This window comes from Pagrus major, chromosome 23 (genome assembly GCF_040436345.1).
Source record: "Pagrus major chromosome 23, Pma_NU_1.0".
Lineage (NCBI taxonomy): Eukaryota > Metazoa > Chordata > Actinopteri > Spariformes > Sparidae > Pagrus > Pagrus major.
Window position 1 is genome coordinate 11,130,366 of NC_133237.1, and position 22,383 is coordinate 11,152,748.

Here is a 22,383-nt window from a genome sequence, read left to right on the forward strand (position 1 = left end):
TGGTAAAAGGCAGAGTTTATGGTGTAACAATCTTGACTATTCCTGTCTCTCCTCTTGGCTCTGACTCATGATTGGGAAGATTAGCTCAGAGGATTAGCCAGGATCAAGGAGGGGGGTTGGATCTCGCTGGTAGGACTAGGAGGTAAACAGAGCATGCTGTGTGTTTCTATTCTGAAAACAACCGACCTCGCCACCATGTCGTCAACACAGCACGCCACATCAACCTCGATTTTGCCCTTTTTTGTCAAGGAAGGGCTGAATGTTGTAAGAGGGCCTGTTGAAATTAGCTTTGAGTGGCACTTAACAGCACCAGTTTACAGTAAGGATTAGCATGCCAATCTAATTACTGTACATCTGGATAAAACTAATTACCGATGGCCGAGTGCAGAGTTCCGACCATATACTTTTAAAAGAGAGAGCCAAGTGGGATAAGTGGGGGTATTTCTGCAGCTGAGCCATTTGTACTTAGCACTGATGACTCGAGTGGAGAATAAAGGAGCAGTGGGCCAAGCGAGACGGAGGAAAGGTCTAATTTTGTCGACACATTTGTGAGCAGCAATGCAGGGGAATGAGATTGGAGCAGATGAATTTAAAAGGATTCAACATTATGGCAGTAACGTTACACGCTTTTCTTTGTATTTTTTATTTAAATGTTGTCAGATACAGGTACAAAGGCATCATGAAAAAATGTAAAATAATCACAATTAACTGTTAAAAATGAAATGTCCTCTTAATATCTCATAAACGGGACACCAGTGGATACAGACTGATGGATGGTATTTAGAAAGAATGGTATTTACATGGCAGGTTCGAGATATACACATTAAGTAGAAGGCACATCCGAGTCAAATGTGATCTCTTGTCCCATTTTGGGTTCATGATTGCATTGTATTCCTCTTTGCTCTCTCTCTTTTGAATGATTTGGTCCTTTACAAGAGTATACAAAACAAACCGGAGAGCTTTAGTATTTTACTTGCTCTCTCTCTCTCTCTCTCTCTCTCTCTCTCTCTCTCACACACACACACACACACACACACACACACACAGGTACACAGGTTTGCGCAGCTATCCTTATTAGGACTTCCATTCATTTGTACAGCGTAACCCAAAACCTAAGCTAAACCTAACCTCAATTCATACCTTACCCCTAAACTTAACCAGGACCTCAAAAATAACATTTTGCTGTATTACAACCAGTCTTTGGACTATTGGTCCTGACATAGGTAATGCCAGACATAGGTCCCCAGTAGGTCGTAAAAACAGGTACAAACACACACACACACACACACACACACACATGTAAGTGTATGTTTCATAACCCACAATTTTCTTAGATAACATTATTGTAGTCTCCATAATTTGTCAGATAACTTCTGTAAAGATACATTGCTTCCCTTTAAAGGTCAGTACAGCCAATGACCTGTGGCACAAAAATTAGATGTGAAGTCTCTGGGTGCCAGTGGTCCAAGAAACCCAGACTAGAAGCTTCACCCAGTTGATGTTGAGAGCGAAGTCCAGCCCAATTCCTCATAGACGGCATTTATACTGCAGCAGAGCGTAGCCAAGAGTTTTGTCCACGCTGCGGCCACATCTGCTGTCACAACCTCTGGAAACGCTTCTCCGAGGACTTCCAGTATCACACCACTCAAGATCTGGGCAAGACACAAACAAATGCAGAACTTAAGACAACTCGAAGTGGTTTTCAAGGAACTAAAACATTCCTTCTGCCCGTTGTGTGCATTTCCTCAATGGCCTAAAAACTTGCTGTCTTTTGTATCTCCATGTTTATGTGTCGAAGCAAAATGAAGAAGAAAGCAGCTGCAGATTTATGATGATAGATTTTTAACCAGACATGGGGACATTTTGCAAAGGATTGATACCACTTTCGTGTTTGTACAGTAAATATGATGCCCCAGTTCTGGTGGAAACATGACCATCGACTATTGAGGCTGGAACAAGGTGGAGACGGGCCCGGTGGAATCTGAGGGTCAGCCTGGTCTACTCAAAAGCTCACATGTTCTATCTCATTGGTTAGTAATTTTTGAAAATCATTATTCCATTTATACAAGGCTATGGCTCAAAAAGTATTTTATTTCTTGTTTGACTGAGTTTTCTTTCTCTTCCTTTCCAACCTCAGCTCCACCTAGGCTTCCTCACTGTTTCACTGTGATTATCTGAGTCCAGTCACTGACAAAGATGGTGGGAAGTGTTAAAAATCACAGAACGTACATCTGTACTTTTCTGCAGCTTATGTTTTAGAGTCTACTTTCTGCCCTCTAGTGGTGAAAAATCCCTCTATGCAGCTTTAATTGTTTAATTATCTTTTACTTCTTTGCTGAACACATCCAAACCTTTATAGTTAATGTCTGAGTGTCTCTGTGAGTCACTTCCTTTTTTTTTATTCACACACACTTTACCTTAAAGTACACCGGCTCCACCTTGTGTCGGAGTGCGTGGGCCTTTCCCACAAGCCTCAGCACTGAGGCCACCTTGTCTGAGTTATCAAGGCTCTCCACCAGTGTATTGATGGCATTCATGACTCTGCCTGCATGTTTCCTGAGCTGGACGCTGCTCTCCAGCTCCTCTGGCTCCTCGACGTGCTTGAAGTCACTGAAGTACTGCTTGGACGAGGGGAAGTTCACAAACAGCCTGTGAAGGAGAAGAGTTAGCCTCAATGAGAGATATGAGTATGAGCAGCTGCTGTGAAGCTCCGCTAATCCCATCGCCCTTCAGCCTGCACCGGCTCCATCCTGCAAACCCACGTTCATTTTTTTCGGAGCTGGCAAGATACCATAAGTAAATATCCGCACTGACAGGAGAGGGCTGCATATTTTCCCTTTAAGTGTTTGCTTTAAACCGTTATCTAGGTACTGTGTGGCATGTCATCCATAAAATACTTGAAAGGAAAAAAAAGTGAAGGAAAAACATCCAGCTGCACAGTAAACATGATGCAAAATGGCTGAATAATTGATGTCTATACATTTATTGTGACTGTGACAAGTTTATCAGTTCATCTTATCCCAGCTGACTCTTCTGTTCTTCTGCTTATTTGGCTGATCTTTTATCCATATCTATCAGACACACTTGTCTTGTATATTTAGGGAATTTCAGGTAACCATCATTAATAAACAGTACATTTAAAGTTTATTAAACTTTACTTAATAGTTATTTGAAGTTGCAACTGATGGATAATATTTTGTAAATGGTTAATTAATACTGTGCAGTTCATTTATAAGCATTATTTGGATGGCCATTATCAACTTGCAACTGGTGTTCATATAGTTGAATCAACTATAAATGTAACATTTATTAATCATGTTTATTATAGTGTAACCCAAATATTTATGTTGTTGGTAGTATTTGCTTTTTAATATAAAATTATATATAAATCTATTTTTTATTTGTCAAGCCTTTTTGTCCTTACTCTTAGCTGTTATGTCTATTTCATCATAGGGAGGTGTTTTTTTGGTGAGCTGGCTGTAACAAAAGACTATTTGTCATCGTGAATCCTGGGAATCCTTCTTGTTGCAAGTTTCCAGAAACATACACGCATGAGTTTGGTCAGAAAATCCTGCTAGCATTGATGCAATATGTATTATTTGGAACTGGCTCTCAACGGTTCCACTTCTTGATTACCATCTCTATTTCGTTTGTACACGATGTGAGCAACAATGATGCATACTTGACTTCACCTTATTTGCAAGTTGGGCCAAGCCTTGAGCAAATAACGCCGATACAGAAAAGAAATAGAATTTGCTGCTGTGATTCTTCCCTGTGAACTCAGTGTGACAGTTAACTCATTAAATCTGGGTTTTGAAGAAACAGTTATTGTTAATTATTTACCCAACTCCTATTATCCAGAGTGCAAACAAGATACACACATACCGTAGACACGCATCAATCTGCATACACAGTTTCTGCTGTTCCTCCCTCTTCGCTGCTTGAATCCTGTCACACTGTATCCCTCGCTCCGATTGTGTCTTCTTTGTTTTTGTCATTAATCTTGTATAGTCTCTTTCGGCTGTTAATGTGTCCCTGTGCTTGTTCTCACTTTAATGCACGATGAAGATAACATCGTCCGACTGGTTCTCTACTGTGGTTCCTGTCATACCTCTTGGAAAAAAAAATAATAGAGCCCAGGACTGTGCACTGTTTTACAATCTCTGACAAAAGGTGAAATGTGCTAATTAGAGGGCGAGCAGATGGAGAAAATGAATGCGGCTGCCTACTCAGGCTACCGTGAGCACACCTTTTACTTTATGGTTGAGATTGTAATTACCATTACTGCAAAGACAGCTAACACTTGGCTTCAATATTGTATTATTCACATTTTTTTTCCAGTCCGATTTTACATTTCTTTACACATCCTGACGCACAGTGTGAACAAATAGTCAATTCAGAAACATTTTCTTTGATTTCTATCCTTGTTTGACCCTCGGAGGTATCAAAGGGTGAATTTGCAGAGAGGAACCTAAAAACTCCCCCCTCCCACAGTCTGGGAAGACGGCCAATGCATCTGGTTGCTGGCTATCTAAACCCAATGTCCCATCTCCCTCTGTCACAACACAAAAAGTAAGCAAATAGTTTTTATGTTAGTTTTGAAGCATATGGCTGCTCTCACTCGTGGATTTAAATGTCTGAAACGGGAGGAGGATAGAAGGTGGTGTCTTAATCTCTCGAGCTCTGGGTGGAGTGCTTTGGCAAGTGCGTGAGCGAAGTATTCCTAGTTTGAAACTAATGAGGAACTGTGGTGTTTTATCTGTCTCTCTTGTAATTGCATGACCTGTGGTTGCATATAAATAGCCTCATTAGTATTTTATATGGTCATTGGAGTCTTAATCCTTCCTTATCTGTTCTCCAAGACTAACTGAAGAGCCGAATCCAGGGGAAGTTTCTCATTTCAGAGCTATAATTTGCTACTTTGGATCTTATCTGCCACCCTAAAGACAGTTAGTTTGAAGGTTTAAGTTGATGCCGAGCATGTGCTTTTACTGCTAAAAGGAGGATTTACCGTGGTCATGCTTGTCAATCAATCCCCATTCCTCAAATTCCTCAAGGTTGGTAGGGTCTTTGTGAAGGAATGTGGAGTTTCAACATGTTTTTGAGAGAAAAAAGAGGGGTGGGATACTGATTTTTTTTGATGAATTGCTGCAGCTTACCCTGTCAAAAAAAAACATGCCGAGTTTTATTGCGCTTTGCATTTTCACTAACCTTGCTCTCAACTTTCACCTCCTGCAATCACGAAGGATTATAAAGGCATGCTGCGTCAGGCTGTGAATCTCGTCACACTTCAAGACCATCAAAGCCCTTTAGCGTACATAGCAGCAGCAACTTTGACAGCTGTAGGAATCCTTCGACATGATTGAACACTCACCATAAAATGTTGAAATGACAAGAATTCAGCACCTGCACTGACCGACATTGTAAAAACTCCCTCATGCCTTGATTCTGGTTTTAAAGATCCGGCTGCCTGTGATGGGGTCATGCTGCTGTAGGTTGCCCGGCCTTCTTTGCAGGCATTCAAAACATGACCTGCTCCAGGGGAGGAAGCCCTTTGAGTGCCAAAAATGTCCAACTGATGGATTATAATGTTTATCCTCTGCCTCTACTATTTGAAAAATGGGATTAAGAAAAAGGAGGGGAGGTGAGAATATAACATGGAAAAATGAAAATGACTGTGTTTCTTTGAGCAGATTGGAAACTTGTAAAGTCAACGAGATAATAATCCCACAGTTTGACTTAAGATGGTTAATTGGATGTGACAGAGAAGCATCAGTAGGCCTTGTAGCTCCAGAACAAACTACAAGTTTTGCATATTGCTTCATTTGATTCACTCGGTGCTTAAAGCTGCTGTAAGTGATTTCGTTTGTTTTTCTTAAATCAAAATAAGTGTTCAATAGCATCCCAACACTAATCGCTACAGAGTGTTTGGTCAATAACCCATGTCTCTCCTTCTCTTGCTCATGCAGCAAAAGAGAAAAAGATTTTCATGGTATCCCTGCCCACTTTATCCAATCAGGACAGAGAACTCCATGAAGACGCGGTCCTGGTTGCTAATGAACATGCAGAGAACAGGATCCTCCTGTTTGCTGCTATGTCTGGTGATACGGCTAGAGAGGAGGGACGGGGTTGATAACTGCAGAATGGACAGGAAGTTAGCAAAAATGACGCTTACAGCAGTCCCTGGAGGGTCCCGCTCAGCCTTGCTTCCAATCCGGCATGTTGGCCACTCGTGGTAATGAAGGGAAAAATTCCCCTGCATGCCAAAAAACATTCTCCCCCTTAGACTGCCATTATAACAGAGACGTCTGTAAAACTGTTGACAGGACACCAAGAACTGCCAACAAGGTTGATTATGACTCTTTGTATTATGGATTTTTGATGAAGGTTTTATATTTGTAAAACTTCCCTCAAGGGCAGAAAAGCGATTTAAAAATCGGTAACATCATCCCAATGTGAGGTCTATGGGCTGAGTAGGAACTCGTGGGCAGGGCCAATGAGGGAAACCAGCAAGTAAACGCAGAAGGTAGAAAACTTTTTTGCCGCATGACTTTGGCGAGCAATTCTCATTGGTTTGAATGGGTGCCATCTTTGCATCTGGTATCTAGTTCTTCTATATAAATCTGTGGTTAACAGCAGCTTTAACTGCCAAGGTGTGTTTCCTTAAATGATCAGGTGCTGATCAGCTGAACATGCAGGATGGTCACATTCCTAAATATAAATAGACTATTGGCAATTGCCACCATAATTCCATCACACAAAAATACGAACACACATTCCCATTTTACTTAAGATAATGAGATCCAAACATGTTTTACATTAAAAAGTCTGGCTGATCCAGTCACAATACTACAGAGGACTAGATACAGAACGTATAAAGTTCAACAGGATATCATGAATGTATGATTGTTTTTATTGTTTTTAATTGTAATGTTGGTGTCACATTTATCACTTAACCTTTAACCTTTTTTCCTCCTGTAAAGCACTTTGTAACATAGGTTTTTGAAAGGTGCTATATAAATAAAATCTTACTAACTTACTTACTATACAGCAGACTATAAAGTACATAGATTTCCTCATAAAACACATATCAAGCTGGTAGAATGACAAACATATAATTGCATTTGAACATTTCTGAAAATGTCAACAAAAACTAAACACTCTAAACTTCACGAAGGCAGACGCAGTGGCTGAGCTGTTGTATTGAATTGCATTAGATCGTACAGGCGTGTCTAATAAAGTGGCCTCAGCATTTGTCACCTTTGGCCCCTCACATTCCAATGAACATCTTCCCAACTCTGACCTCGACCTGCGTTAAAAAAAATTCAAACATAAAGAAAAAAGAAATACCTGATGAGTATAGCCACCCCGGCGTCATCACAGTTCTCGTAGACCTTCGCCCAGGAGTCCTGGATCATCACCTTCTCCTTCTCAGTCAGCGGACTCGGTCGCTCCAGGTGATTCAGCTCTCCCTCTCCCTGCATCCTCTCCATCTGGGAAACACAGTTGTGCAGAGCTGAGCACGTGCAGAAGGCAGGGCTCTGATGAGAGTACCCCCTGCCTCAAAATAAACACTATATTTCTACCTCTTTTCTCTTGTTTATGTCTTTTTCTTGGTGTGAGAGGAAGAAAATCCCTTCCCCCCCTTTTTTTCCCAGTGAGTGCTCTCTGAATCTCTGCTGAGCGAGAGTGTGAGTGAAGAACAGGCTGAAAAAACACAAGAAACACACGCAGCGGACGAGGAGGAGCCTCTGTACTCTCTCTTTTATACTCTCCCTTCCCTTCCCTCCCTCTCTCTCCTTCTCTCTCTCTCTTTCTTTCTCCCTTTACCACTCACCTTTGTAGGTGGTGTTTTGATGAAAACATAATGAGATGAGAAAACAAATCCTTAAGTCTACGTGCAATGTAGCATGGACACGATGCACGATTATGACGTCAAAATAAAATAAAGGAACTCACTCTGACCTTTTTTCCTCCACCATCGCCATCCCAGACCATCCAGGAGATTAACCTGTAATGATATTGAGTTTCTCGCAAAGCCCTGCCGACGTAAATGTAAAAAACCCTGAAAATTAAACAGCGTGACGTCCATCAGAAATAGGCCAACCTGTATCTAACGAGATCAGTATGTTTTCTGTCCATTTTTTTAAATTTTTTTTTACATTTTTCATTACATGCACACACCCTCAAGAGACACACATGGCTCTCACCTCGCACTTTACATTATTCACCTTTGTTGTGGCAGGGGTTATCAGCTCGAAGTCTTATCTCGCTTATGTTGTCACAGCTGAGATTCTGAGAATGTTGGGATTCAAGTTTCACATTTGGTTGATAAAGGCAAAAAGGGCCAATTAGCCAAGAATGTGTGGTAGCAGTAAAAAGACACCTGACATTGTTATAAAAATCAAGACTAACGTTTGCTGTCTCAGCGGCGTGGGACAATGGAGAGTAGGTGCCACATGTTAATCATTGACAGAGTCCTAAGTTGGTGAAAAAACTGTGCGTAAGGAAGCTGCACCTCATATTTCCAGGATTGCTGTGTCTCAAATACCTCAGAAGATTAGCCTTTGCTGGCAGTTATATCACCTTCCTCAACAGCAGAGTAACAGTCAGTTAATCTACCGATCTACTGATCACACTGTAAATATTTGAATGCTGGTTAATTGTGAAGACACTCCCTATTACAATGAACAAGAGTTCAACCTGTTGCCCAGGTTCATGATTGGATCAGAAAATGGGTCAGATTAGGTTGTAGTGGATCAGTCAAACAAGGAGACTTGGCCAATGGCTGTAGAACAACATGTATCTGCTTGTATGTTTCTACAGAGGAAACCAGATACAGTATGCTTTTTGATTATTTCTGTTGCCCACACCCACACTAGCAAATCCAGTCTGTCTTTCATACCTTTAACCCACTTTCCTCAGACGAACAAAGATCTTGTTATCTCATTATGTTACATCCAAAGACATATACTCAGTAGATCCAAGGCTAATGAGTAATGACACCTAGTGGACAGCTGGAGTAACACTGCTCTTCAGGTGCGGTCAGAAACGCAATGTTTGAGATGAATGAAATGAGGGCAGTTTATTTAAATTATTTAAAGGAAAAGTCACTTTTTAATTATCTATGAGAAGGACCCCTCTGTCAAACAGAAGGCAAAGTCACGCAAGTCATGTATTTTTCTTTTCTTTTCTTTCTTTCTTTCTTTCTTTCTTTTTTTTTTAAAGATAATTACTTTAAAAAATGAAAATTCAGTTATTATCTCCTCTCCATGCGGATGGAAAAGTGATTTAAGTTTTGTAATTTTTCACAAAACATTTCTGGAGCTTTACAGCAAAAAAATGTTTTGCGGCATACTCCTAAACAACTGCAGTAAATGGGGACTTTTTTCAAAATGTAAAGGGGCACTATATTGTTTTGCAGTAGAGATTCAAACTCAGAATTTTAATATTTACAACATTAATGAGGTAATAATACAAACTCAGAAATATTTTTTTTTCCAAAACTGAATAAACAAGCTGTTCTCAGAGGAAAATAAGGTCCCTAGAACTCTGGCTAGAAAGGTGGCAGGGTCCGCCAAATGTAAACAAGGTAAAACAGTATGAAACTCTGTTGTTCTTTAAGGTCAGTTTGTTTATTCAGTCATGAAAATGAAAAGTTTGTTTATAATAATAATAATAATAATAATAATAATAATATTAATAATATATATATTACGGAAGCCCTAAAGGGCCATGCATTCATACATTTTATTTCCTCCGTTTTCCCGTGATAATGAGTTAATTTCATTTTGTTTTCTCGAGATCTCGAGTTATTATCTCGAAATAACAACTGCCGTTTTCCCGAGATAACAGGATAATTTTCTCGAGATAACGAAACTTTGTTTTCCCGAGATAACGATATAATTCATTTGAGATCTTGAGAAAACAAAACGATAGTGTAGTATATTAAATCATTGCAGGAAACATCATTCAGTGTAGCAATGTCAGAGGAGCAGGAGCAAATCGATCACCGCGTCACATCTTTTCAATCAAGGCCTGACACAGGCTGAAATAGCATTATGCTTTGCTATTACAGATAATATACACATTAGTGTGCGTAATCTAAAAAGACGTTAGCAAGGCTTCAGCTATATCGGCGGCACAATCTAAGTGAGCCTGATGTCGTCGTTCACTACATAGCTGACCAGCTACGAGGTCCCGGGCGTCTCCATAATCTCGGGCCTATCATATCACAGTCATTATCTCGAGATCTCGAATTATTTATATCGTTATCTCGGGAAAACAAAGTTTCGTTATCTCGAGATCTCGAGAAAATTATCTCGTTATCTCGGGAAAACGGCAGTTGTTATTTCGAGATAATAACTCAAGATCTCGAGAAAACAAATGAAATTAACTCGTTATCACGGGAAAACAGAGGAAATAAAATGAATGAATGCATGGCCCTTTAGGGCTTCCGTAATATATATATATATATATGTATATATATATATATATATATATATATATATATATATATATATATATATGATCAGTCAATGAAGATATTTTTCTTCTGATAAAAATGTCTCTCCCAAAACTAGATTGTGCACCTTTAACACCCTTAATGTGCACCTTTAACACCCTTAGCTTAGCAGCTACAGTGAAGACTTCAGCTTGAAAGGAGGTGTAAATAACATCTTTTCAAATCAATTTTGGATCTCTGGGCTTTCGGAGACTTGGATTACATTGGACAAGCTATATGAAGCCATTTAATGTTTTTTTCTTTCTTTCTTTTAGTTGTTTATTTTATTTTTATTTTTTACATTTTAAAACAAGTCCCCATGTACTTCAGTTGTTTAGTTGTTGCTTCAATGCTGTTTTGCAACATTCCTGAATTTTTTTTGTTGACTAAGGAACCTCACCTGATTTTTCCATCGGCATGAAGAGGAAATAATGTATGCATTTTTACTTTTTGGTGAACTTTTCCTTTAATACCCTTCATCAGTCAATATGAATGTATCTCATTTGTACCCAACCAGATGTAAGTCCTTTAAAAGCTAGTTAAAAATTGTTCAGTCACACAGGCACATCTGTGTCGATTTGGATTAAAACGCCTGCTTCTTCTTCTTTTCTTTTTAAAATCCAGAAATCATCAACATTATTTCAGGAAACTCAGCCAAAACCGCAAAGCGTAGCTGGTCATTTTGACCCGAAGCGGACTCCGTAGTTGTCACTTGTTAGGCTGCAGTACTACCTAAGTGACAGGTATCATCCGTTAGCTCACCAACAATCCGAATAAATACGCCGGATACCGACAGTAACTAATGTTTATTTAGTAGGTATGCTGTAGTTGAGTTTATATCGCACACTGAACGCCCTGTCGTGTAATTAACACACCTAGCAGGCTAGTGTGCAGCAGTAGGTAGGTAGCTAGGTTAGCTAGCTAGTCAGCTAACGGCAGCGTCGCAAGAAGGAAGACGGAAATAAACGCGGTGGTCGGTCGAGTGAAAGGCGCTGCTGTCTCAGTGTCCGGGAAATAAAATCACCAGGAGTGCCAGAATGAACGTCCCTAAAAGTTGTTACCGTGTGTTTTCCGCTAACTCGTCCGCAGCATGCACAGAATTGGCCAAGAAGATAACAGAGTAAGCGAAGTGTTGCGTTTCTCTCATGTTAATGTGAAAAAACAGACAAAAAAACAGTGTTGTTCTCCTGCACAAGGCCGAGACACGCATGAATAATACTCAGCTGTAGACTATATTAGAGGATTAATGACCATTGGCTTTCTAAATACAGCACTGACCACCACGACAGACATCATTTGATGCTTGGTTGTTGTGTAACATGAGACAAAATCATTTGTTGAGGAACACCTCCATCCGTTTCTGCTAACAAGAGTCTGTCTGATCATGAATGAATGAATGATGTGCTAAATTTCTAATGCTGGTTTGTCAGTGAGACAGCATTTGACAAGATAGTATGATCATTAACTTACACCTCTCAGTTGTCTACATGCTAGCTGTGCTTTTGTGCTCTTGTTTAACAGGCGGCTGGGAGTTGAACTGGGGAAGTCTGTGGTCTTTCAGGAGTCTAACAGAGGTGAGGGATTGGTCATCATTGCTTTGGATTGACAGGATTTTATTCTAAACTAGAATGGTGCCGACCTCTGCCAAGGCCCAATAGTCCACTTTAATTCAATCAAGCCTAATCAAATATCAAAACTCACAGCCCTGCCCCACTCTAAATGTCAAACCACATGTAACTGCGTATCAAATTGTACTCACTCATGGACACCAGCAACCTAAATATGTCTGATTTTTTTTTTCATCAAGATCCATGCATTATTTCCTTTGAAATTAACGAAAATATTGATAAAAGCCCCATCTCGCAATGTTAAAACAGGTGGGAAATATATCTGGATCCGCACCAAAGGTTAATGGGGTCTAATCTGGTCTGAGACCCATCTTCCATCCATCTTTCGTTGGATTCTGTTGTGTAGCTTTTGTATGATCAACATATTGATAAACCAACCAACAAAACAAACAAATGGACACGATGGAAAACATAAACACGTCAGGCATTTTTCTGCCCACTAGGCATGGGATGATTTGAAAATGTCACGATAATATTGGAAACATACTGGAATAACTTAAAGTTACATTTTGTTAGGAGACAAATATTTTTATTGCGTCACAGACAGGAAACATATTTTTCTAGTTCAGCGAGCAGAGCTGGATGAACAGTCACAGAGATGTGAGTGCTAATTGGAGCAGCTAGTTTGCACGGCAGACACCTTCTGGCAAATTCCTCAGGTGGCCTGTCAATCTTTAGTGTGGACTCCATAGTATTTCCAGACATTTGATTGAACTTTTTTGTGGGGGGGTACAACGGGCATGCCTAGCCCTAATAAGAAAGTGTCAAAATTAAGATGCAGATTTGCTAAATTCACTGATTATGTCCTCATTTTTGCCTCCAAAATAGAAACTAGAGTGGATGTTAAGGAGTCTGTTCGTGGACAAACTATCTTCATCATCCAGACTATTCCACGGTGAGTAAGGCGAGGCATGTCATTTTCATTGCAAAAGAGTCTTGTTTCACATTCTTTCAGGTGATCACACACCTGTGTTCTTTTTTTTGTGACCAGGGATGTCAACACAGCCATCATGGAGCTGCTGGTTATGGCCTATGCCCTCAAGACATCTTGCGCAAAGAACATCATTGGCGTTATTCCTTACTTCCCCTACAGCAAACAGTGCAAGATGAGAAAGAGAGGCTCGATAGTGAGCAAGTTGTTAGCTTCGATGTTAGCTAAAGCAGGTAAAGAGAACCAAATGGTTGTCAACCTTTGATTAGTTCAGTCTCTTTATCCTTCAACAATAAGATTACAGTAAAAATACTTATCTGTCTTTCTGCCCTAAAGGATTAACACACATCATCACCATGGACTTGCATCAGAAAGAGATCCAGGGCTTCTTCAGTTTTCCAGTGGACAACTTGCGTGCCTCCCCTTTCTTGATTCAGTACATCCAAGAAGAGGTCATAATTCCATTTTAATGTCTATTCTGTGTTTTACAGTGTTGGTATCCCAGCCTCTATAAACCAAATCAATCAAACGGTGTGATATATGAAACATTGACTTCTGTTTCCCTTTGTCTTGTCAGATTCCTGATTACAGAAATGCCATCATTGTTGCAAAGTCCCCAGCAGCAGCTAAGAGGTAACTGAAAACACCCCAGAAAGAAACTCTTTTCACTTATTTACAAATATTGAATGATCTTGAAATAAAACATTACATTATGTCATAACCATCCAATCATACAAATGTTTCTTTATATAGATAAAGTGTGTTATTTGTAATGTGTGCTGACCCCCCCCCTTTTTTCCTCCCCTCCAGGGCTCAGTCGTATGCAGAACGCCTGCGTTTGGGTTTGGCTGTGATTCACGGCGAGGCTCAGTGTTCAGAGTCTGACATGGCCGATGGAAGACACTCCCCACCGTGTGTACGCAACACCACTGGACACACAGGGCTGGAGCTTCCTTGTAAGAACACCTATTTTTGTAGAGCGCTGTTGACGTTTTCAGTTTTCCTTTGCATTAGACTTGTAGGTCCGAAGCTCGATAGATTTTACCTGAAAAGAAAACATTATCCTGCTTATTGTTTCTCATAGTTAGGTGTCTTTTTATTGTCACACCATTAATTAATTCAGCAAGAAATTTCTTATAATTTCTGCTAGTTTAGCTAGTTCAGCTCTTATTTGTGCTAGCCTCTTTCGAGCTGTAGTTTCTGCTGTTTCTCACTCATGCCATCAACCATACTCCAAGAAATTGATTTTTGTGTTTCTGCATGTTTTAATTCCAAAGATACACTACTTCTACTCATGCTGCATCCTCCACAAGCTGCAAGTCCTAACTTACAAAGAGTGACGTGCTCAATAATCATAGAATCATAGTCGCTGTTTCTTGGCACTTTGATTTTCAAATATTTATTTTTGGAGAGAAATACTAACGTGACGCTGGCATTTAGTTTTTAACATATTCACAGTGTTAACTCCTGGTAAGGCCATTATATAATAATATCAAACGATTGTGTCATTGGCAAATGACTCCGAAGTATTTGCGTCCAGTACTCACTTTATGATTTACAAAAAATATTTCTATTCTTACTTGTGTTTTCTATTCTCGCCCTTGACTTAAAAAATCCTCCTTTGGAACGATAATTGCTTCAACCATAAGAAGATGTCAATTTTAACACAATGAGTCTGGTTTATTGACTGATTTTTTTTTTTTTTTTTAATTTCTGTCAATCTAGTGAGAGGATTTTCCAAGTCTTGGCATCATGTGTTTTGTCATGTCAAATATTTGTGCATTTGTGTTAACGTGGTGTTTATTTGTTGGTAATAGCAGGCAAACAACAAGCTCCGTTCCCTGGCATAGAGCTCCCAAGTACGACCGTAAACATGAACTTACATCTGACTATAAAATGATTTCCTCTTCAAATGGTTCCTCAAATCGTGCATGTGTAGATGACGGGTTTGTGTTGCATCTTGTGAAAATACAGTCTGGATTCAGGAGGGGGAGTTAGTGAAAAAACTGGTTTACAGTGCACAGAAAATTTGCATTTACCAGTGTCCTCTGTGATAAAATGCTACCTGCATGGCATGTTTGAGTTGTAAGAGCAGTTCTCATGTTTATTGCACCTTTCTAAGATTCCAGACAGCGAGTTCTACAAGATGGCCAAACCCTCTTTGTTTTGTTGTGTTCTGATTTTATTTTTCGAAATCCATAAATCAAACCAGAACCATGCCAAACATTTTCTTTTTTTTCTTTTTTTACGTTTTACGTAAACATCTGGACTCATCTTGCCAATCAACACATGGTGCACCCATATTAAACCCGCTCTCTTAAACCTGATTAACATTTGGTCATAAACTGCATGTGACAGTAACTGAACAGCATGCTTTGGAAACCTAACATGTAATTTTGTGTAGAAGAACTTTACGAATTGAATGGTTGCTAAGTCAAGTTTTAGTGTCCTAAAAGCACTGCTTTACAAGCAGCATTTAGCATAGCATTACTTTTATCTCTACGGTAGAAGTTTTTGAAACGCAATTCCAACCCGTTGTGGAAATCTTCCTTTAAGTTTTTCAAATCTGTCAGAGGACCATGTTGATTAATGTGTTTTATTGACAACATCTTCAATTAATTCCAAGATATCTGACCAAACATTTCTCAGGTAGCTTGTTTCAGTATCTCAGCAAGCTGTAAGAACAAGATATTTTTCGAGAGGTGTGTGTGTACTGCTAACAACATGGCTTCTGCTGTTTTTTTGGTTGATAGTGATAAAAATCTGAATGTGACACTGCCAGGTTTTCTGATGCTGTGGGACTCACGGTATTCAGCAAAGTGTTCTGCAAGGCATGCCTCCTCCTCTCTCTGCTTCTTTACACGTTTTCCTTTACAATCGGCTTGGCTGGCTGATTGTTTACCAGTTGATTGTGTCCTTATACCCTCTGAATTACTACATTTACATGCAGAACAATACTTCGAATGCAGCTGTGTTTTTGTTTTTTTCAGATTGGGTTACATATGAAAAAAAAAATCTAAATCTAATCCCAGTTTAATTGTAATGCATCGATTCACAACATGCTGTGTAGAGTAATTTAGTTGTTTCTAGTTGTTATGTTGTTGTGACAGTTTATAGACATTGAAACGTTGCATGGTATTATTTTAGCAACCAAAAGCACATCACAGTTTGTCTGGAGTAAATGGGTGCTGCCTGTAGTCTGGGTGGGGGGTGAAGAGAAATAAAAACTAAGTAATGTAACTAATGCAATAGTTTCTTGTGTGGTATTGGTAAAAAAACTAAAACTAAAATAACAGTGCAGCTGTTGCATCTCCTGTGGTTGTCAGGTTAAATGCAGTTAGATTATTGTGTGCATGTAAAAGTAGCCGCTGGCAGCAGTGATGTTCGACTGAGGACTGACCCCAGAACATTGGCAAGTGTGTATGAAGAAACCCTCATCAGTGCTTTTTCAGCCACTGTTGTCCTGTGTGAAATAAACCTGTCTGGTGCATATTGGTTCATATGCAGACTGCTGCCACATGCCTGCCACAGCCCCGGGCCTGAGGTTGTGTGTGTTCAGGCGGTTATATGTTGCCTTCTGATTGGGTATCCTGGGCAGAAAACCCTGTCATTTGATTTTTGCATGGCATGTGCTGTACTAAGTTTGGTATTTCAGTTTAATCTTCTAGGGGTAGGTGGGGTACAATGGGGGGAAAATTATCAACTCTTGATTGTCAATTTAAATTCAATACAGCATTGTATTACTCTAACAGAACTTCCACAAATCATTTCAATAATCCAGTAATGAGGGTGCAAATTTGCCTAAATCGCATTTTCTCAACCCATTTTACCCAATCTACTGAGATTTACTTTTGATTAGGTGAAATGCAGCACACATGACCTCCTCGACGGTAACCTGGTAACCAGTCCCACTTTCCTTTGCAGTGATGATGGCCAAGGAGAAACCTCCCATTACTGTAGTCGGAGATGTGGGAGGGAGAATTGCCATCATTGTGGTAAGACGCAGTGAATTCACTTCCTGTAGCCTAAGTGGTGGAGCTGTCATCGGCCTCTGCTCTGCCGTCTTCTAATTATTACTCTCTCCTAGTTCTCGTTTACAGCGTTTCAGAGCAATTCAGGACATTCATTCATGTACTACCACTGCAAATGGCTGTTAAATGGCTAATGCGATGGCCGATTTAAGAGGATCTATTGGCAGAACTGGAATATTTATTCATAAATATGTTTTCTTGCCTTTCACGTTCTTTTGCCTTTCTAGCGGCCACAGTAGGACAGGGTAAAATCATAAACCCCACCACTAGGTGCCCCTAAATCTGACACACTGGTCCTTTAAGTTACATTTTCACACCTTAAAGAGAGACTATGTAATTTTTTAAAGAAGTAATAAGACTTTCCTCCTCATACAGATAAAAAAAGTTTAATAAGTAATAAAAAATACTGATGCATACATCAAGGAATTTGTAGCTTTTGCTGCTATAGCCTTATTTGATCTGGTATCTGGTATGGTTTTTGGTGGCTAATGCTAATGTTAGCAAACATTAGATAGATATTCCTGTATAATTGGCATTGTAGAGTCAATTTACTGGCTCATTGATAAATACACAATGTTTTTGGCTTTTGTTGTTATCCCATACTTATAATGATCTCATTTGTAGCCACAGTGGCCTAAGTCCCCTGAAGAGCCCCTGGCTTTGAAGCCAATTTGACATAGTGGCCAAACCGTGTAACTACAATGCAGCAATATTAACAAGACTTTCTCCCATATGCTTATATTTTCAAGAAAAAAACACTTCTGACAATATCCAGTTTTGCTTTTACTCCATGCAGTGGCCCTATACTGTTGTTCACATGTTCATTATCCTAAGCTAGTCAGTCATACTGTGCTAGCAGACAACTGATATCAGAGAAATAACCAAAGAGAAAGAGAGGGGGGTGTGACTGTTAAGTCTTCGCCAGAGACATTTATATATAATCCATATTTTTCTTTCTTCTTTCTTCTTCCAGGATGACATTATAGATGATGTAGGAGACTTTGTTGCCGCTGCAGAGATCCTGAAAGAGAGAGGAGCCTATAAGATTTACATCATGGCCACACACGGCTTACTGTCTGCCGATGCTCCACGCCTCATAGAGGAATCCGCTATCAATGAGGTCAGGACGCCTATACGTGTTGTTTTTAATAATGTGTGTCTCTTCCCATATTTAAGTAAAATCAGTGTTTATTGAGTTTGAATGTCAAATATCTATAAAGAACCTAAAGGAGAAGTAATAAGGGAAGAAAACAATTCCAAGCTGAAGAACTCATTTGAAACCAGCAGTAAATGTGCCTGTTCATTAGTTCTCATTCATTTTTTTATGAACACAATGTGAGAGAAAATACTTCCTCTTAATGGAGGGTTTTTCCTCTGAATTGTTAGGGCACAAAATAAGTTGTAACCAGACAAAGGAAAGTGTAATAATATCAGTTGCATTTCTGTAAACCATTGGTTTCAATTTTCAGTTCCTCCTAACTATCCAGGGTTCAGAATACAGCCATAACAGTTAAGTGGACATTTTATGAGGTGTGTTTTGGCTTATGATATTTGTTTTAATAAAAAACACATGAACGTATAACATAGTTTGTTTATACGTACTAGGCGGAAACCGGGTAGCTTAATTTAGCTACATGTATGTGTCAAATTGCACATTACCCATATTGCACAAATGAGAACACGAGTGTGTGCTCTAATTTAAATAAAACAGTAGTGTAGTAGTCTCAAGTTCCCCTAAACAATATTTTAAAGTGTAACTATCAACTGTGCCACATCAGCCTTTTTTTAATTAAAGCAGTTTTACGTGAAACAGGGTTAAACTGCTTTTTAATTCAAAATGAAACCGTCTCATTGAGTCTAAACACAACCTTTGTGCTTGTTCGACCCTCAGGTGGTGGTGACCAACACAGTCCCCCATGAAGTACAGAAGCTACAGTGTCCCAAAATCAAGACTGTGGACGTCAGCATGATATTGGCTGAAGCAATCCGCCGCATCCACAACGGAGAGTCCATGGCCTACTTGTTCCGCAACATCACGGTGGACGACTAAGAGAGTCAGAGAGGGAGGGCTGAGGTGGGTCTGATAGCGACCGAGGGCACTTTCTCCCAGTGCTGTAAAAAAACATGCTAATGTCATGTTCCATGCATTGTGTATGTCAGGATTACATGTATCCTAATTAATTTTCAGTAAGTGAAATGATAAGAATCATCCAAAGTTATTTAACTTCTTTTCAAAAGTTGTAAAAATGTATTTCCTTTCCAAGGTGAGAAATGCATCTTCTTCTTGTCGAGAAAGGATAAAAGAGCAAAGAATGACTTTGAGCTTTCGATGCATTCAGTCACGTTTTGAAGCCTTTTCCCTGTCTTGCTGCTCCTGCTGATTTTCCAACTTCAACAAAAGATGCTTTGTATTTTAAAAATGTATTTTGTCATACACGCCGGTACCTCATATCCAATGACTGACCTTCAAGCATAGCTGCTCAGCGGTGTGATTTCTCTCTGTTTAACGGGCTGTGCTGATTCAAACCACAAATACATGACTGAGCTGATCCTGCTTATTGCTGCCGGCATTATATTTTTATGCAGCTTTTTTTGCACCGTTTGTGGGAACGTTTGGGAAAATGTCCAATATAACACAACAAGTATCTGCAGAAATGTATGGGTCGCCATGCATGTATTAAGGGGTCAGTTCGATTAAATTATAACAAAAGATGTTTCCTGTTTACCTTTAGTTGTATCTAGCCAAGAAGAGAGTTTTGGTTTGATGCTGTGGGTTTGAGAAATCTGCTTCTGAGATTCTTGCTGTATCCCCCGGTACAGTGGAAGTGAATGTAATTTATTTTATGCCGCTCAAAGCATCAATATGCTATCAATATCTGGCTGAAGGAACTGAAAATGATATTTCTCGGTGTTCAGATAGGTCTGCGGATTATCCTAAAAGACCATAAATTAAATTCCATTCACTCCCATTGTATTGTGCCTTTAGCAGGCAGTCTTTAACACTGCATGGCTACATATAGCAGCAGGTTGGAAATGTTTTATCTTACTTTAATTGTTATTTGGACAAACCAACCCTTTGATATGCTGTATCTTTCTCGCAGTAGAATCCAAAAACAGCTGGGATGCTGTGTAAAATGTAAATAAAAACAGAATGCAATCATTTGCCAACAACCATGTGTTTCACAAAGTATTGAACCTCGCCCTATCCTTGCTTGTGGACAACTAAGCCTTTCGAGGATGTCACTTTCATACCCAATCATGATACCGTGGCCTGTTTCCAATCAATCTGTTTACCTGGGGAATAATCCAAACAGGTGTTTTTGAAACATTCCACAACTTTCACAGTCTTTTGTTGCTTCTGTCCCAACTTTTTTGAAATGTGTTACTGGCATCAAATTCAGAATAAGCATTTATTTACAACGATTAAATGTATTGTCTTTGTACTGTTGTCAATTGAGTACATGAAGAAAAGAATTAGCAAATAATTACACTGTTTTATTTATCTATTACTCAGCGTCCCAAGTTCTTTGGAAGTGTGGGTTCTCCTTAGTCAGATATTAGGCTTATTTTACCTGCCTGATGCTGACTGTGACTGACCACAAACCATTAACACTAAACGTTACTGTTTACTAATTTTCAAAGCATAGCAACGGTTTTCTTTATGTATGTTGTGTGAGGTTTTCTAAGCAGTCAGCCGTTTTAATTTCAGTTAGCAATAAAAAAAATCAGCTTGCCGGAGCCTGTGAACCTCCTGCCTGGTTTTACTTGTCGTCACCTACAGTAATGTTATCTGGACTGAAAGGCTGCTTGTGTGGTGTGTCAACTTGATCCATGGTTTAGGTGCATCACTTTACAATGACTACTTCAAAAGGGTGGGCTACTTGAGTTGTTTTTTGTACTGCAGTAAAGTGAATGGAAACTGATGTCTGCCTGGATGATAAGATATGTGTGCATACAAACTGAATCAAGGCCAGCAGAAGTGTAATATCTAAGCATTCTTTAGTAGATTGGCATAAACATGCAAAAACACCAGTGTGATCTTGATGTCTGCCCACAATATCTGTGGTGTTTCCTCATTAGAAACGTGTCATTTGAGCGTGCACACCTTTTTTTGACTCTCTGAGTAAATGTCAAAGTGATGCTTTAGGAGAAAGTAGTGTCGATTGAGCCTTTTGCTCAGGGAAATATACTTTACAAGCTGATGCACAACTACTTGTTCTCACGTTTATTTTCGATGCTTTGTTCCTGTTTCACATGTTGAAAAACATTTGCTAAGAATGTCTTCCATACGGCAGCACGGTACGTCTTATTCCCACTTTTTGTTTTAGATACTACATTTCTCCTGATGTGCTACTGGATGGCTGTTTGACAGCTCAGTGCACACGCTGCTGGTGTGTCGGCACAAAGTTGGAGGTTGTCTTTATTAAAATACTGTTGCTATGCCAGCTCAGACTGTATCTGTCGTTAGTGTATTTCATGATGTATTCCCTGTATTCACTGTTCTCCTGACGTGTCTGTGATGTTGAGGACCTACAATTTAAACACTCACACCCTTCTGTCTCGCTCCATGGCTTTTGTCAATGTGTATGAAAATAAAGCAGTTGCCTCTCGTTGTGCCTCTTCTCTACCAAATAAATAATAAGATTGTGGTTTGGTCAATGACCTTATGGGTACAGGACTTAGTCCAAGGTGTATTTATGTCACTTTATTTATCGAAAAATGTGATTTTATTAGGTTTTAGTTTGGAATAGGGATCTCTTCCAACTGTATTGTAACACAATATCCCTTTTTAAAGAGCCTCTCGTCGATGAGTAGATGCCACTTCCTTCTGCGTGGTCATACGTTTGGCAGGTGTAGTTCGGTCGAAAGAAAATAGTTCCCGCATGAAACTGCTCACAACAAGGTTTGTGGATTGTCTTGAGTAGCTGGGTTACGCTTTCTTAAAATAAACATTGGCTGTTGAGCTTTTCAAATGTAAGCTGATTGTCATCTAGTTCAACATTGGAGAGAAGGCAGACATCTCCAGCTCACATGAAAACTATCTAGTTGGATAAATAGCACTACACCTAAAAAAACATGGAGTTTTGAGTGAACTGTCCCTTTTAAATCTTAACCTATCCTATTCATATTTGTATTGATGGTCAAGATGTATCAGTGCACACCTGTTTGGTTAAGCAAATTTTTATATATATATATATTTTCCTCTTCACGGTGGCTGCACTGAATCAAAAAAGTCAATCTTTAGCAATGGTTTTGTTGACTAATGCCTGCAGATATTTGATGAATATA

General features: G+C 39.4%; 2 protein-coding genes across 3 annotated transcripts; one reads left to right on the forward strand and one right to left on the reverse strand.

Moving 5' to 3' along the window:
* Window positions 1-1,036: 1,036 nt before the first annotated feature.
* On the reverse strand, window positions 1,037-7,654 carry LOC141019818 (cytoglobin-1-like). The gene is made up of 4 exons (XM_073494837.1): window positions 7,587-7,654; window positions 7,351-7,493; window positions 2,418-2,649; window positions 1,037-1,652 (listed from the first exon to the last, which is right to left on the reverse strand). Exons 2-4 carry the CDS (start codon window positions 7,491-7,493, stop codon window positions 1,488-1,490), a joined length of 540 nt encoding a protein of 179 aa, XP_073350938.1. The 5' UTR covers window positions 7,587-7,654; the 3' UTR covers window positions 1,037-1,487.
* A 3,571-nt stretch (window positions 7,655-11,225) lies between these two features.
* Window positions 11,226-21,704, forward strand: LOC141019266 (phosphoribosyl pyrophosphate synthase-associated protein 1). 2 transcript variants are annotated; one of them, XM_073494121.1, is made up of 11 exons: window positions 11,226-11,624; window positions 12,026-12,078; window positions 12,961-13,027; window positions 13,124-13,296; window positions 13,400-13,515; window positions 13,641-13,696; window positions 13,874-14,019; window positions 16,988-17,058; window positions 18,068-18,214; window positions 18,986-19,168; window positions 19,359-21,704. In XM_073494121.1, exons 1-10 carry the CDS (start codon window positions 11,542-11,544, stop codon window positions 19,142-19,144), a joined length of 1,071 nt encoding a protein of 356 aa, XP_073350222.1. In that variant the 5' UTR covers window positions 11,226-11,541; the 3' UTR covers window positions 19,145-19,168; window positions 19,359-21,704. The 2 variants fall into 2 exon arrangements, with proteins under 2 accessions (XP_073350222.1, XP_073350221.1); XM_073494120.1 differs by having other exon boundaries at window positions 18,986-21,704.
* Window positions 21,705-22,383: the final 679 nt, after the last annotated feature.